Source organism: Scomber japonicus, chromosome 1 (genome assembly GCF_027409825.1).
Source record: "Scomber japonicus isolate fScoJap1 chromosome 1, fScoJap1.pri, whole genome shotgun sequence".
In the NCBI taxonomy this organism is placed as follows: domain Eukaryota; kingdom Metazoa; phylum Chordata; class Actinopteri; order Scombriformes; family Scombridae; genus Scomber; species Scomber japonicus.
Genome location: NC_070578.1, coordinates 12,442,816 through 12,459,638, shown reverse-complemented (window position 1 = coordinate 12,459,638; position 16,823 = coordinate 12,442,816). Strand labels below are relative to the sequence as shown.

Sequence of the window (16,823 nt, the reverse complement as noted above, 5' to 3'; positions counted from 1 at the left end):
GTATTTACAAATGCACAAAGCCAGACACGGACAGGTTGGCACATGGCCACTCTGTTAAAGTGCTTTTCAATGTGTCTGTGGTGTCAACATCTATTTCACACTTATCTACACCTCAAAGGGGGGAAAAAGATGTTTCATGTGACCTTTAGCGAGTGTCAAATCTGGAGAGAAGAAGAGAGGGAAAGGAGAGAAAAAGAGGAGGGCGATTTAAGAGATCTGTCGATGTATGCCTTACATAACCGTTTTTTATTTATCTGGGAGAGATGGACTGAGCATGCTCTTTATCAGAAACATACTGGCAGCTTCACACTCACATACGTAATTTCGCACACAGGAGCTGGCCGCTGCATCTACGGATTTCTGCCGGACAATAAAAAGCTTCTCTGATCTCTGCAGGAGCAACTAGGGGTTAAGAGTCTCGTTCAAGGGGCGCGTTGAACTTCACGGCGCGGAATTCGTACTAGCAGCCTTGTCATCACAATGAGCTGCCCCGTTTTACTGTGAACTCGGGGCTATCACCATGTGCGAGGTTCATTCGCCATTTTGCCTTAATTGTTAGTTTGCAGCCGGGCCGTAATGTTTCCATTAAGATAACGTCGATCGAGAAAAGCTTTTTAGTTTTCACCTTCGAATTACAACATGCTTTCATGAGGTCAGCTGTTTTCCATGTGGAATGGCCAGGTTTTAATGCAGACGCAGTCCCTTGGTATTCAGGCGGGGTCCAGTTCAGCAAGGGAAAAGTCAGGGGGAGAAAAAAAAAAAAAGAGTGAGGAAATGAGGAAGGGAGAGAGGGGATAGAGGAGAGCGTTGATTGAAAGACTGTGATTAGCAGTTTTCAGCGGGGAATCGGGGGCCACTGAGTTGTTCTAACAGGGTTGTCGCGTCTCGAGGTGCAGTCAAGGAGAAGTCAGTGCTTTAGAAAGCTCCCTCCGTTTCTCCATTTCCCCCTCCCTCCTTCATTTGCTCTCACCACCCAGCCACACTTTCCTGCCCCTCCAAAAAAATCAATATGGCTGTGCAAAGTGCAGCCTGGCCCAGGGGGAGGGCCGGTTAGCTGTAGGGGCTGGAAGCAGGGCTTACAGGGAGGACAAGAGGCGTCCTCCGGGCCTGTCCCACAGGCATGGTCAAGGACAGACCTGAGGACCAGAGGACTGAGGCCCCCAGATTGCCCTTCCCCTCTTCATCTCGCCTTACACTCTCTCTCTCACTCTCTCTCTCTCTCTCTCTCTCTCTCTGCTGGCCAGGCTTGGCTGGCTCAGCGGGGCAGAAGAGATCAATAAGCAGGTGGAGCGTTTAAAATCCCCGGCTCTGGAGGCTGACGTTACGCTCCTCAGAGCTGAGTAGAACGACACATCGCTCAGGGCAGAGCAGCTGGATGGATGGATGAGTGGGTGTATGGCGGTCGCACCTGGTCAGGTCATTGAAAGGTTTGTGATTTGTGACAATAAACAATTCAATAGCACTTACGTGGTCATACACAGTGTCTGAGGGGTGTAGAGCCAGACTCCTCGCCCACACCACCATTGTCTCAACATGACACAGATAAGTAGCATTCAGGTAGCTATAGACTTATACACTGAGGTACTGTATCTTACTGTAAGGCAGTACCTCAATTACTGCAGCAACGATACCATTACTTATAGAATAAAACATCAAAAGTGGCCTCAAAAAAAATGAAAGAAAATGAAAAACTGGCACGTACTGTCTTTGTCAACAGTGGCGTTCCTCATTTCCATACAGTAGGCTTGAAGAAGAAGCCTATACATGATGTGGATGAAGCTCGCAAGGAGGATTTCAGTCCTGCCGCGTGTCTCCGTGTGTGAGTGACTGATCACAGTCGAAGTGGCTTGTGTCTCTAATCCAGTACCACTGTTAGGCAGTGCAAAGACCCGGCTCTGTGTACCGCGGCACGGGCTGATCAAACCCATCATGTGACAAGCAACCTCTTCAAATGACGATGATTTCCCAGCTCTGTGTCCTTTCAGCTCCATATTAGATCATCTTCTGACACCAGCGAGTCTGGTACTTCATCTGGGATAAAGATGATGTGCAATCCAACCCGAGGGGTTGAGAGTCAAGGGTAAACGAGGGGCTAAGACACGGGGTAGTGTGCCGGATCGGCTGACAGTTGTGACAATTATCACGTGGTATATTATAACCTTATGTTAAAACATAAGATTTGATACTGTATGTTGCACTGACAAAACACTTCCAAGGCTATTTTGCCGTCAAGTTACAACTCGAGCTGAGTGTCACATTCACACACAGTGCATAAAATGAGCCGTTTCAGAGGAGAGAAGTATCAGGATGATCATACAACATATCAAAAATAGAGTGGATCCTATCTCCTACAATTCGCCCAAGAACAGGCCTGAACTGCCATCAAAATGTGACAAGTCCTTTTACTTTCCTGATGTGTTCCTTCCACGGACAACTAGGACAAACTCTTGAATTATGTGTTGAGTCCTGTGCTATTTTTTTAAACATACTATTATCAACAAGCTAGAGCAGCGACCTACGCTTCAAAGCTGACAATCACCTAAGCCACTAGAAAAACATATGGCTGAAAACAGATGTGGCCTGAACATCTAGGACAGGTCTAATTCTATCTCATGTAGTCTTTGACCCAGATAAACTGGCATTATGATGTGACCGCAGATTAATATTGAATTAAGGACTGGAATCATTTGTGGCTGTTTACACGGCCATCAGCCTGTCTTCCTGGAATCCTGAGGCAGATAAGTTTTCTATAATGGCATTAGCCAAATCCTGAAGTATAGCAGACGGTACTTGTCTTGCTTGAGAAGCCACCTCATTTCTTTATTTATTTTTCCTTCACTCATTCTGAACAAAGGAAAATATTCTACCAGGAATTGAATGGCTTAATCCTCTTTTCACTCTTCCCAGTAGCTTGAATGGTGACAGATTAACACGCTGGAGGTTTACAAACCCAGCCATTTGAAAATGTAATTGCTGGTGGCACACTGCATGCATGTGTTTAAGTTGAGGGTTAATATTAAAGCTCAAAATACACACACAGACACTCGAGTCAGGAGGGCCAGGTTGGGCCAGACCCAAGTCACTGAAGCTCGGGCAGGACGGGACTCTTCTGTCACGTACGTATCAGAGAGTTGCAAGCTGTCCCAAACCCACGCTAGGCGCCATAGTTACTGTTCACTTCTGCTAATTATTACAGCCAATCAGAGGGGTTAACGGGGCGGAGCCTGGCCAGACCATGTTCTGGGGCATTTAACAGCTGGCAGGAACGGAGGTGAATGCATTACACACTGTCCTCATCCAATAAAAATAAAACACCCTGACATCTGAGGTGTACTTAGCACAGAGGGGAAGGAGGCATGGAAGGAGGGAAGGGGAGGGGGTGTGTTGGTGGGGAAGGGTGAAGGGGGGGGAGAGGAGATAATAACATGATGTCCAAGTGCCACCTAGTGACAACTTTCCAGCCTCTCTGGTCTTCAAAAGCTTCAAAACATCAGGGGTAGGGGGTGGACGGATGAGGGGCCCGGGTCCAGGAGGAGCTGGCTCTGTGTGGGTAATTACATTCAACTCAAAAGACAAATTCAATTTCAGGAGCATATTGTTCTATTCATTGTAGGACACCACAGCGAACACTGACTCTCGATCTTAAACCGTTTCAACTCAAACTTCAACACGCAGTAAAATGATGAAATTCTAAAATTATTTCACATCACGTTTCCAAACCCCCCCCCCCCCCCCCCCCCCCATACCCACCCACCCACCCCCATGTTTGTTAGGCACTGGGAGCGGGCATGTAACGCTGCACTAGTAGGCTGGTGGCCCTGGGCTCCTAGGGTCCCCTCCCCTCATTAGCCCAGGTATAAATCACACCCTGCCAGTGCCCAGAGGTGAGAAGGATGAGAGTGGAGGTGAGCTTGAAATAATGCTTATGTCACGACAGGTCAGCCCTCCATTATGGCCGTTTCAAAAACTATTAATCTTGCTTGTAGTCAGTGGCCTAGAAATAATTACTTCATCTAACCCATGTAATACAGCATGACCAGCAGTCGAGCCTGGTCAATTTGAGGCTGGCGAGGCGGGATGGGGGAGATAGGAGGGTGGTGGAGAGAGACAGAGAGAGAGATGAAGAGAGAGAGAGAGAGAGAGAAAGGGGGGGGACAGCCACAAATTACCAGGCCTCGTCTCCTGCTACCGGGTGACTGATGTCCTGCTCACTTCAGCTGTGGCCTTTTACACTCTCAACACTGATTTAGATAGATACATGCATGCACACTCCAAAAGGCAGATGATGTACAATCACACGTATGTACGCACGTTAATGAATGATTAAACAGAGACACGTCGCGCCAGGAACGCACAAATTATTTTTACACGAGGGTTCAAAGCCCTTTCGCACTGAGATCTCAAAGATTCACAGGAGATAAAACAGAATTTGATTTGTTTCAGTTGGCAGGAGTTACTTACCCTTAGAAAATAAGACTGAATAAAATATGATCAACAAGTTTTTAGATTTTCCAACTTAATGCCACAATCCTACATATTAATTTGATATGGAAAGTTGATATCCTGACTAAACTCCTGAGTAAATTGACAGAAATGTATTTTGAAATCGAACATGTACTTCCAATGTTGGAAGCTATAAAATTAGATACAGATATACATTGGTATGCATCAAGATTTTTTTGGGATCTTGCATATCCGTCTTCCCTCCCTCATTGTTTCTCAACAGTGCCCCCTGTAGTGGCTCCACAACTGCAGGCACATCCTCCAGTCTCATACCCAAAGTCACAGGCAGACACAAACACAATAAAAGAGGGCTTTTGGAGAAACCCATACTGTGAGTAAACATAGGAGCTAGTGCAAACTCAGCCTCTATGAACGTTACAGGAAGTATGTATGGAGTGACATAAATAAATGCATCCCTCCAGTGGCTGTCACAGCTGGCATTGCAGGTGCAAATTTAATTAGTCAAGGTGAAGTCTCCCTTGTTGTCTGGAGGGGAGGGGGGGGGGGGGTCCTCACCATGCACGATTGTAAACACGCGCTATATCCTAATCAGGTGTCACCGCCGCGTTTGATCAGCCCGCGAAAACTTGTCATGAATCCCCGGCAGAGAGTGGGCCGAGGGGGGGAGAACAAAGGAAAAGAGCTGTCATGAGAGAACAGGGTGGTGGTGGTGATGGCAGTGGTGGTGGAAGAAGAGAGTTTGCCCATTAGCAGTCTCTGTCGCCTATCTCTCTCTCTCTCTCTCTCTCTCTCTCTCTCTCTCTCTATCTATCTCTCTCTCTCTTCCTCGCTCCTCTTTTTCCTCTCTCCTCCTCTCTCCTCCTCTCGTTTGCTTTCATTCTCTACATGGCTACCTGCAGCACACACCTGACTGTATATATACTGTCGCACTCGGCTCTACGCCTGTGCATCCACTCTGAGGAAATCTCAACCACAGCTGTCACGCTTGCGTTTCACAACCGCCGACAAAGCTCCTGAAAGAAAACCCCAAAGTAGTACACTACTTTTGTTTACACCCCCCCCCGCCAAAAAAAAAAAAAAAAACACACACATGTACAGAGATACAAGCTGCGCTCGTTTTGTTTTTATCAAGCGGCACTCTAAGTAGCGGGGTCCTCCTGTTGGAAAAACCTGGAGAACTAGAGGCAGACTTGCTGTTCTCCTCCCAGCCCTGTACCTCCAGGCTGCACCGAGGCAGTGCACAGGAACACACGCGCCATTAGATACTGTTTACCTTTTCAGTTTGGGCGATATTGAATACATTAGCCGATTGAACCTCATAAGAAACACAGGCGAGTGACAAGGCCCAATCGTCTTTGCGACTACCATGGTAACTGAGATTACAGGCTAACAAAGAGCAGACAGGGGGAAAAAATATTTAAAACCCGCATAGTGATACATAAATTAATTAAAGGACAAAAAAACAAGTGGAGAATTAAAGTTGGAACATCTGTCAGCGACTTAGCTTCCCAACGTAATACCAGTGTTAGAACATTTATACCCTTGAAGTTAATGATCCCCTCTTTAATTGACAGTCAAGGAAAACTGGCTGCGGCAGCATCCTGCCGAGACACCGATAAGAGGCCCCCTTCCCCCCTCCCAAAAATAAAATAAAAAAAACAGTTTAAAGAACCTTGGCACTAATCCCTATTGTCATCCCAGCGCAGCAGAAGGACTTACAAACACAGATAACTCCGCTGAAGCTGTCTATTTCTCAGGAGTTATGGGGACAGCCGAGCCGCTGCACGTCTCAAATCAGTCACTCAGATTAGCCCAATCCCTCTCTGCTGTCAGTCAGCTGAGACACTAGCCTGTCACCGCATTTACATGAGTCCATCTCATATGTGACAATGCCCCCCTATATGTGACAATGGCTGCGAGGAAGGGGTCCACTTCGCCTAACAGATAGTGGGGTGTACAGTATGGCTGTTGTTGGATTAAGCTCACGGTGTGCGCTGTGCTCGTGTCTCCGCTGACACTCCGACAACAAGTTTAAGGAGTCTTAAACCATTGCTGTTTTTCCCCCCGTCGCTGAGAGAATGTGGGAGATGTATGTCAGATGAAACACATGCAGACACCTACACTGACAAATACACACACTGGGATCAACTTCAAAAAACTTTACGACTGTTGTCTGAGAAAAAAAAAAAAAAAAAAAAAGAAAACCACAAGCTTAACTAGTGTGTCTTCCCCCAAGTTGGCTTCAAGCATGACTTTAATCCACCTACTTCACTTAACATTATGATGCACAAAGAATAAAAAGGAAAACAACATAAAACTAAGTATGCGCTTTAGAAAAACATCTGGATCAGTCTCCATCTTGAATAAACACAATAATGATGGAGATTAAAGGGACTAACCCTAAAGAGAAATCTCTATAAAAGCAAAACTAGATAAAACATAAACTTTGGGGCGTCAAATTTATGAGGGATTAGCTCCTGCAGGGTATGAGTTTGTACTTTTAAATGAATGTGTGGTACTTAAAGGCACCTGAGAGCTCGCACTGTGCTGACTGCTTTTTATGCTTCTGTGATTCACTCCTCTTCAAACAGTCCTGCAACAAATGACAGTGGATGCCCTCTACATAGCAGGGGCAGGGCAAGCATGACACAAGGGTTGACAAGTGAACCCTCAAACTCCCTAACCCCTACCCCTGCCATGGCACACGCGCACACACACACACAAATAGCCCTGAAAACAGCCCTGACATGACCACTCGGCAGCCCTTTCTAACCCCTCCTTGTGTTTTTTCTCTCTCCATCTCACTGGAGACAACCCTCAATTCAGGACCGTTTTAGCCAGGCAAGTGGATGTGACCCGCTGCCCCCAAGTCAGGCTCATCTGAATAAACAGCTGAGGAAACAGGCAGAGGAGGGAAAATCTGCCTACATTATGATAGGAGAGAAGAAGATGGGATTCAGCCAAGGGGCTCCTTTCTTTATGCACGTTTGATCAAGTGCTTGACAGCGCTGGTGGATGGAATTACGGACTGTTGAGCAAAAAGTTGTGGTGTGGGTGTGTGTGTATGTGTGTGTGTGTGTGCAGTTCAGTCTGGACAGCTGGGTTTCCGAGGCCTGACAGTGTTGGGCTTGTGACAAGCCTGCCGCACCACACCACCACATGCAACGCGCAAGCCGCCCACCAGCCTTCGCAGTCCATCACTCAGGACGGCCGAGGGAAGCGCCGTGAGAAGAGGTCAGACGTGGAGGAAAGAGGAGAGGAAGGAGTGAGGATGAGGAGCAAGAGGAAGGGGGGAGGGCTGGTCAGGGGTTAAGTGTAGAGAAGACAGCGATGAAAGGCAACTGTCATGCACCAGTGCTCGCCCAGGAGCACCTGTCTCGAGAAGAACATGCAAAGTGTGCCGGTCACGTCCTGACAATACCCCCACTTTTAACACACGCGCACACACACACACATACACACACACACATATATACAAGCTCTCAGGAAAGGGCTGATGCTCCACCATTGGAAAGGCATCGCCTTTCTGACAGCATGCCAGTCAAGCTGTCGTTGGCTCCTTCGCATATATGCAAGGAAAAGTTAGGCTGATGAAGAAAAAACACACAGGGGCTCAGAAGAAGAATCACTGAGACATGAACAGACTACCTGAAGTGAGCAGACACTTCTCAAAGACTTGATGCAGAGTAAATGCTGGAACGAACGATACAAAAAGCTCTGAAAAAAAAAAGAAGAAAAAAAAAAAGATCCAGGATAACTATGACACCCACTCCAAACTTAAAGTTGGTCCGGTTACATCACAAGGAGTAAAAAGATTTCTTCAGAAGCAGTTTTAAGCTTAATATATGTGAAGAAGACTTGTATGAGTTTAAGGGCTAACATTGTAGCTAGGTAGCTTCTTTGGTTATAAAACTACACAGAAGTCTCTGGCACCAACACTCTCCAATACTGACCTATAACTACTGTAGTTATTATGTTTGTTTTTACAAGTAAAAACTGCTGGTTAACAAAGACAGCCAACTGTATACCTCCAGCTGGCTAAGCTAACACTAGCTTAGCCATGCTAAAACCTGGCTCTGGGTAAATAAGGCACTTCCTATGTTCAGCCTCCACCAAGCAATAAGCCAAATGCCAACTATTTTAACACACTTTCATTGCCCGCGTTTATGGAAAAGAACTTATGATGTACAAATTAACAGTTACTATTTACAGAGCCTTGTGAACCTGGACTCCTGCAGCTTTTGTGAATGAAGGGGTTTTAGACTTTCCATTGAAACCAGATGTCGGGCAACACCGTAGCAGTAGGCACGTTTATTTTATTGGAAAGGTGAGTCATTACAAAGGAAAATAAATTTACAAATAAACAGCATGAAGACTGCTCGGTCCTGTGCAGGTGGCTTTGCATAGTGAAATCACTTTTATTGGTGTAGCTAAAATTAGCTACAGGCAGGGCAGCTATGTGTTGAAGGTAGCATGAATTATTACTGACATTTTTGCTTTGGGGGTTGAGACAGATTATGTCTGATCCAGTATTGTTAATCTTTCCAATATTATAATATAATATTGAAGATCACATATTTCTGTTTGTTATGTTCATAATAACAGCAGCTAGGACATATAAAAGTAAGTAAGCGCACACACACACTTATGCACATACAATGCATTCAAAGACATGTACAAACCGATATCTCACATTCACACACGTCAAACTACACAAAACCCCACATATAGCGCACATTCACACTCACGCCACCAGAATGCCAAATAAACAGAAACAGAAAATAACGACTCCCCTGGATCATACCCTCGAGTGGCTAATGAACCCCCTGGAGGATCTAGCCTCTGTGTATGAGGTGAGAGGGTCATTCCCATGTTTATTCAGCACCAGTCCGATGAGCCAACACCATCTATTGATTGAACTGATTATTCTATGTCTCTCTTGTGACGGGACACATGCATGACAGATGAACCCTACTTGAGCGGGTCACATTCGATGTAATCTCATTGAATCTGACGGCTGATCTGGTCGGCCGGTTTGCATGATCCACGTCGCGGCCTTGTTTGCGAATACGTTGACATCCGTGGCTAATGCTTCAACACTAATATGAGGTGCTCGGTAGGGGCTGTCACACACGTAAGCTGTCAAGGGCTGTTTGGACAATCCTAGTGACTGCTTCCATTGGAGGTAACCCTTAAGGGTGGTAAAATGTTCCAACATAACGATATAGCAAATGTTTGGTACCTAAAGTGTTAATTCGCTTGCAGTATATTTCTTAATGTTTTTAATAATTCGAGCTTTAATATCATTTGTTTTAATTTGGGAAGAATGTTGCCCTGGGTAAGGTTGTTGCTATTTTCTAGAGGAAATTAAACTAAGCGTGTCTTCAAGGGGTGAAGGATTGGACTTATTTAATTTAATGGAGATTTGTTTCAGAGTTTTTTCATTGGTAAAATTATTTATCAATTTTGCATCTTGCCTAAAGAAGTTGGGCTGTGCTTAAAGTACAACTGGCGATCAGTGATCTGTTGTGTCAGGAATATGGATTAACATTTTTGGTTAAGCTAACTCCAGCATTTTTTTCTTAATATCAGGGATTATTAAAGTGCATCGCCCCCTTTGAATAAACAAATCAACATATCCACAATCAAATTTTTTTTTTAAATAAACAGTAAAAATGAAAGCTACGTCATGGATATGATTAAACAAACAGAGCACAGTGAGTATTATGTGCATTTGCAAAAGCAGCAGCAGATAACTTTAAATTGTAGTAACACACAGTAGCCGGCCAGTCAAAGGTGAATAGATGGCTGGCGGAAACGTCTCCTCGTGACCCTCTCAGTTACAGTGTGACTCACTGTGGTGTTCAATCACAAAGCCACATCAAACCGTAAAGCCTAGCATAAGACTATCTCTGTTTTTCCATTTAAATGTTTAGTAAGATCACAGGTGCTCTTAAGCCCATATGGGAGTCCGGGACAGGCCATCTTAGCTACGTGCTCTGAGATAATGCAGGCCGGGCTGTAAAAATTGATATCCTTCCAGATGTAAACCAAATGTAGACATCATGAACCTTTAAAACGTCATGTGTTCGACACGGAATGCTGTAAAAAAAAAAAAAAAAAAAGGTGGTAGGAAGTGAAGGAACAAAGTGAATGGTTTCTCACATTTATAGAGAGAAACTAATCCAGTCCTTATTTGGTTAATGACAGAACATCATCAACAGAGAACCATCTCATGCATCATAAACTGGAACTTAGTGGGTCATTTCATTGCCAGGAAACGGCTCGCTTATGTTTAAATGTCCCAAAGCCACAACACATATAATTTGTGTATTTAATAATGTCACTAGAGACAAAGAGGTGCAAAACAATCCCATGTTTCCATTACAGACAATCTCCTACGCTATAGCTGGTAAACTTCACATAAATATACACATTGAGACTACCCCGAAAATGATCTCACCCCTCCAAAACAAGTTATGACGCTATGGCATCGAAACTACACAGGAACATAAATTCATCACAGCTTTAATGCATTGCTTGTATTAGTTAAAAGAGAGGCTTGACTAACATAGCTGATCCATAAACACCTCAGTCCAAATATATGAGCCAAAGATCAAATAGGCAAGACAAGCTAAAGACATGTAGAGGAAAAGCTCAGCCACAGACTAATCAGCCCCCTCCCAACGCTCACACAACCGATCAATGAAAGACCCGGGGCCACGGTCCTGCGCTATATTACACACCAAAACTTCATATTCATTCATTGATTTTACTTTTCAGAATAGTATATCACTGAACTCCAATGGGAGCGAAAAATAGAGGCCGGGGCTGAGGTCAACCCTCGCGTGGACGGATGTTTGCACAATATTGATGGCTCACGTTGAAAGAAATGACTAAATATCTGGATCAATATCTAGTTTCCCTAGCCACGACAGGTTGTTCCAGATGGAAATATATAAATACATCTTTATGGCTACTGGAGTGGCTCTAACGAACAGGGCTAAATGCCCCCCTTAAGGTAAACTCTTTGATTAGCCAAGGCCAAAGGTGACTAGAGGGGTCTGCTGATGCTAGGATGCCACGCTTCCAATGGCCCGAGGATGCTAATGCACACAGGGGCCCAGTAAAGGAGCCATGGATATGACAGGTCACAGGCCCTGGGCAGACTGCTCTGTGCTACCTGACCCTTCTATTCATTTGCAATAATGATGGGCCCAGGCTGCACCATTCTCTGTCATGTTCACATCAAGCCACTGTGTAACCAGAACTGGGAATAGGGGACCCACTAAAGTTAGGCCTGAAAAACAAATTTGCACATGAAACTCAATTTTCAGTCACATGAAGTGAAAATGAATTAGAGTTAAAGATGCAAAGCACTTAGTAATCAATGAGGGCCAGTCCTGCATCCTTACGTTGGGATCCAGTCCAATCCTGCATCCTGCTGCTGCTGGTGACTCCACGCAAGCTGCTTGCTCTTATTTACAGCAAAGCACAATCACTGAGAACAACACCCAGGCTCACAGCTTCCCATGCTCCACAGCAACCAATGGGGCCATAAAGAAGGAGGAACCACATCATTGCCTGCTCCTTAATTAAATGAAAGCTGTTAGGTTCATTTGCCTCCTTTTCTTACACATTGAACTGGCCAGCCCACTGCTGAAGACCTCACAGACACCATCCCTGCTTGGCCCTAAATCATGACTGGATAAACAGCCAAGTGGGTCCCTGCTGGACACCCAGCAGCCGCCCAGCGGCAAGGCCAGAGCAGGGCATGAGGTGGATCGACACCTCGCCAGCGATAAGCAATTCTGTAGAGGATTAGCAGCATGATAGCCTGATCAATACTGTGTGCTCAGGCCATTAGGAATGCAGTGAGGAAATGACCCCCTCCGGTAATAAAGCAGGGCATCTGGGTTCTCCTTCATTTGCCAGCTCCATTAGTGTAATGGTATCATTATCTGCCACAGCCGTATTTTTCTGAGACCTGGCTTTTCCACAGCTCGACCAGTGGGGGTCTGATGAAGCTGTGAGAGCCCCCATGCCGAGTGTTCCCTATTCTGCTATTCTACACAGAGCCTAGGTGTAAATCCCGCTCTGTTGGAGCTTATGTGCTACCCTGCCTTAGGTATCCGTACCCATGTTTTATGTCAGCACCCCAACACTATTTCTCCATTATTGGCTCATTAATAGAGCAAGCAGCATGCAGCTTGGGTTCAGAGGGAGAAAAAGATGGCCGGCAGAGTGCAAAGCTGCTGAATGTGCTGAATGTGACACCCCCCTCTTGCTAAAACACAGGGCCTGACATGACAGGACGTCGGCATTAGTCGCCATAAATCGTTTCCTTTACACTAATTCACTAGCTAACATTTTGTGGGGGAGAATTGATTAACCATGTCTGGATGTGTGGCCACATAATCAGCTTTTACCTCGCTAGTTGTTAATTTAACAGAATTGCCAAGGGAAACACAAACCATTTTAATGAGTGTTCAGAAATTAAATACCCTAAACAGCTTGCACTAGCTGCCACAACCAGAGCAAACCAATGAGGCTGATCTAAGCAATGGGCTGGGCTGAGCCCAGGACCTCACAACATCTGGTGACCCTGTGTGATCATTACTTAGCCTGCCGCTCACACACTTCCTGTTTCGACACAGCACTTTATACTTGTCATCACTGTCCAAATGGCGAGCCGGCATCAAAGACAGCATTAGAACATCGGGTTAAGGGACAGGGTCAGTGCTGTTTTCACACTTGCCAAGACATGAGTGGCAATTCATCCAATGATGACAATGTTGATAAAACATAATGAGATGTTTTTAATTCTTTGGGACACATGGTGAGTTGAATGCTGCATTGCAGTAGCCATTGGGCATCAGGGCAACGTACAAAAGTACAGTCAGTCAACCATTTTTGTAGTTGAAACTACAAATACATATGCTGGTATGGTAAACAACATATGATGGATGAAGTCGATGAAAGTGTGGATGAATGTGGACATGACGTGGTTATTTTCCACTGGGCACTCCTATTCTGTTTCAGTCAGAAAATATATAGAGACTATGACATCCCACCTGTCACTGTATTATACTGACCTGCAATAGTTTTTTTAAAGAGTTTGTGTATTCATTTGGCACTAATCTGTCGGTGCTTGCATTCCCTAACTCAGAATGACAGTGGACCCATCATAGCTCATCTTTCACTTTGTGCAGCACTGCAAACACACTCACTTACTGGAGAAGACAACCATCATATCCAAGTTATTAGTTAAGATAATAACTGTATCATTATACAACCACTGATATTACAAAAACTGGCCAAAATGCACACAGCTCACTTCTTGGCTCCTTTGCAGTCATATAGTCATTTTGAAATTACAATTCCTCTTGCTCATCCTTTTATTTATCTAAAGAGAAAGGAAGCTAAGCCATTAGGTCTGTGCAGTGCTGCCTGACTGCCTGAGGGCCAGCTGGAATGAGTTTTCTCTCTGAGCCGCTCATCTGGCCGCCATGGCTGCTTTCATAAACAGGAGGAACCACGTCCTACATAGTTTCACTGCTGTCTAACATGATCCAAACACATGTGCCACAGCAGACGGCGTCCAAGTCAGGAGATAAGAGGAGAAACAGACAGAGAGGCAGACAGACACACAGACAGATGACTATGGGCGAAACACAGCTCAGGATGCCTTGGGCACAGCAGAGCCCTTTTCCTTCCTCTCCATCAGTAACTCCTCAAACCGCAAACAGCATAGTTACAGTTATACAGGACACAAAAGCCTGACTAAGCCCGGGTCAGCACGAAACACAGTTACACACACACACAACAGTTGGTCCTCGGAGGTTATGAAGGCACGCATCCCTACTCACATGTCACATTATCTGCAAATGACCCTGCAGAAGTCTAGCTTTCACACCTCAGCAGACTCTACAGCTTGGCACACTGTACTTAGAATGGTGAAATCACAACATAACCTATTTATTATTATTTCCACTGTACATCAGAGCAGCAGTGAATCTATAGTAAAAGCCTGCAGCAGCTGTACACTGCTGGATTGGCACCTTGCCAAATCTGAGATGCACACACGCACTAACTTTCCCATGTGTCTTTACTGTTGCACTAAGCTGATCTGTTGCTACCATACGATTAACACTTGATCCAATGTTAATTATTGACACCAGAATGAATACATTAAGCTCTCACGTTGTCTCATGTTGGTTTATTTGTCTGTTTGTTTATATTAAGTATTTATAAGTAACCAAAACATATAGGATACTTATAATTCGGCTTTTTTTTTAACCAATAGCCTACAGGCTGTTATTCATCTCCTACTTGATATGAGAAGTCGCCAAGACATTATTCTGCGAGCTACAGCGTCTTATCAGCAGTGTATTTACGTGATAACACCGTTTGAATGCAACTGTAATTCTTCATTGTGGCAGACTGATGGGGGAAAAAATGGAAAACACAATAAAGGAAACAGGCAAGGTGAGGTATGCGCTGACGTTCGCGGCTTTCTAGCCTTCAAAATGCCGCCAGCAGCATCACATAAGGAGCGTTAGATATTCAACGAGCAACAGGGCTTAGAAATATGCCAGACCTAACGGAGAAATAACGCTATCAATACCTTTCTTCTCTTCTCCCCCTCACTGTCACCCGATCTTTTCATGTTCCTGGAGTTGTGTTTACACTGCCTCGCTTTCATTAGGGGAGACGTTGGTTGTTGTAGTACACGAACAAATAGTACCACGAGCGATTCTCCTGACTGGAAAAGCAGGTCGCTATCAATCCTTTCAGGTAATGTCGAGGATACCCCAGCACTCAATGTTTTCGGTGTAAAATGATGTATTATACAGATATGCTTGACGGAGATGCTGAAAACGAAGCGAGAAGAACTACAAGTCCCAGAGCGAGGGCGTGCTCGAGGCGGAAGTAGCTTTCGACGTGCTCTAGATGTTGCACTGCGCAGGTGCAGCGCAGGTACAGATCAACAAAGTGCAGATTATGCCTATCAATTTGGTTTTAAATCAGCGGTTTTACTTAAACAGCTCTATTAAAATGGCTGTGACATTCAAAGTAACAAAACTATGAAGCAAATACCAAAAAAGAGCTGCTTCTACTGTACAATACCAGCAGCATTCATTCATATTTTTTATTATTACTATCCTAGAAGTTGATATTGGAAGTATTTGTTTTAACATAGTATCATACATTTGACATTTGGAACTTTTTAAGAAGAATAAGGAAACATATTTAAATATTTTTTCCAAATAAACAGTGATAACACTGATATTTCATGTCTTTTTTTTGGGGGGGGGGGGGGTAAATCAATAGCGGTGCCACTTTCATCTTGGACTTTGTATAAAATTGAAATCACGCTTTGAACAGCTCCAGTTCAAGTTCCGCCAACCCTCTTTCAACTCTTCCATCTCAAATCCAGGTGCTCATCTGCCGGTGTGAGCTTCAACCACGTCAGTCCTTTTTTTTAACTCACTACCGGTCATGAAAGTGAAACGTAAACGCACTGGCTGGCTTTATGTATCACCCACTGTTAAAGCGCCCTCCAAGGGTTCATCCAGATTGCTCATAACATGTTTTGAATAGTGCTGAAATGTGTTCTGTCCATTGTTCCTATCAAAGCACATGTGAAGTACATGAAGGAGTTTCACGGATGGAGCGGCACTGGTGGTGGGAGGGTGGTGCAAGGGGTGGATTGCAGGGGTCTGAAACACCTGCTACATATTACCATTACAGACTTTGATCAGTGTCTTCATTAGTTTCCTTTGTAATTTCTTTTCTTTTATGGTAGAGCTGACCCAAGTGAGCCGGGTACAGTGATTTAACACACATGTTTCTTTCACCTGTCTTGTAAAATGCTCAAAAGCTCTCCCACTTTCAAAGATGTCGGTCTCTGGCATCCCTTACTAATAAACTGAGGGGGTTCTTTTGATTCCTATTTATAACCTACATTTCCTCTCCTCTGTCCTGGTCTTCCAAGGGGAGCATTTGTTTGAAAAATATCCTTGAATCATTCTGTGAAAACTAGATCCATGTGCATAGGCTTTTTTTTACATGAACATGTGTGAGCATATAGAGCCTTATAACACTCCTATAAGGGGAAAAAAACCTGTATGATGTTGTAAATAATTTCTTTTTTTATCTTATAATGTCAAAGTCTGCCTTCATTCAACCTCCATCACCCCAATCCGTCATTACACTATGTTCCTTTTATGCGTCAGACTATCATTCACATATTCTCACTGTCAATCATCTTTATGGAGAACACTTCAGGGAACAGGGTTCCCTGCCTAATTTTTTTTAGCTGAATTTGTCAGATCTGGGGCTCAGTGAGTGAACAT

At 44.5% G+C, this 16,823-nt stretch overlaps 1 protein-coding gene across 1 annotated transcript in view; it reads right to left on the bottom strand.

The window, feature by feature from the left end:
* fto (FTO alpha-ketoglutarate dependent dioxygenase) overlaps window positions 1-15,169 on the bottom strand; it is a 119,531-nt gene extending 104,362 nt beyond the window's left edge. Inside the window, exon 1 of the mRNA XM_053317123.1 lies at window positions 15,092-15,169. Coding sequence (XP_053173098.1) covers window positions 15,092-15,169 — 78 coding nt within the window. The remainder of the gene's footprint in view (window positions 1-15,091) is intronic.
* Window positions 15,170-16,823: the final 1,654 nt, after the last annotated feature.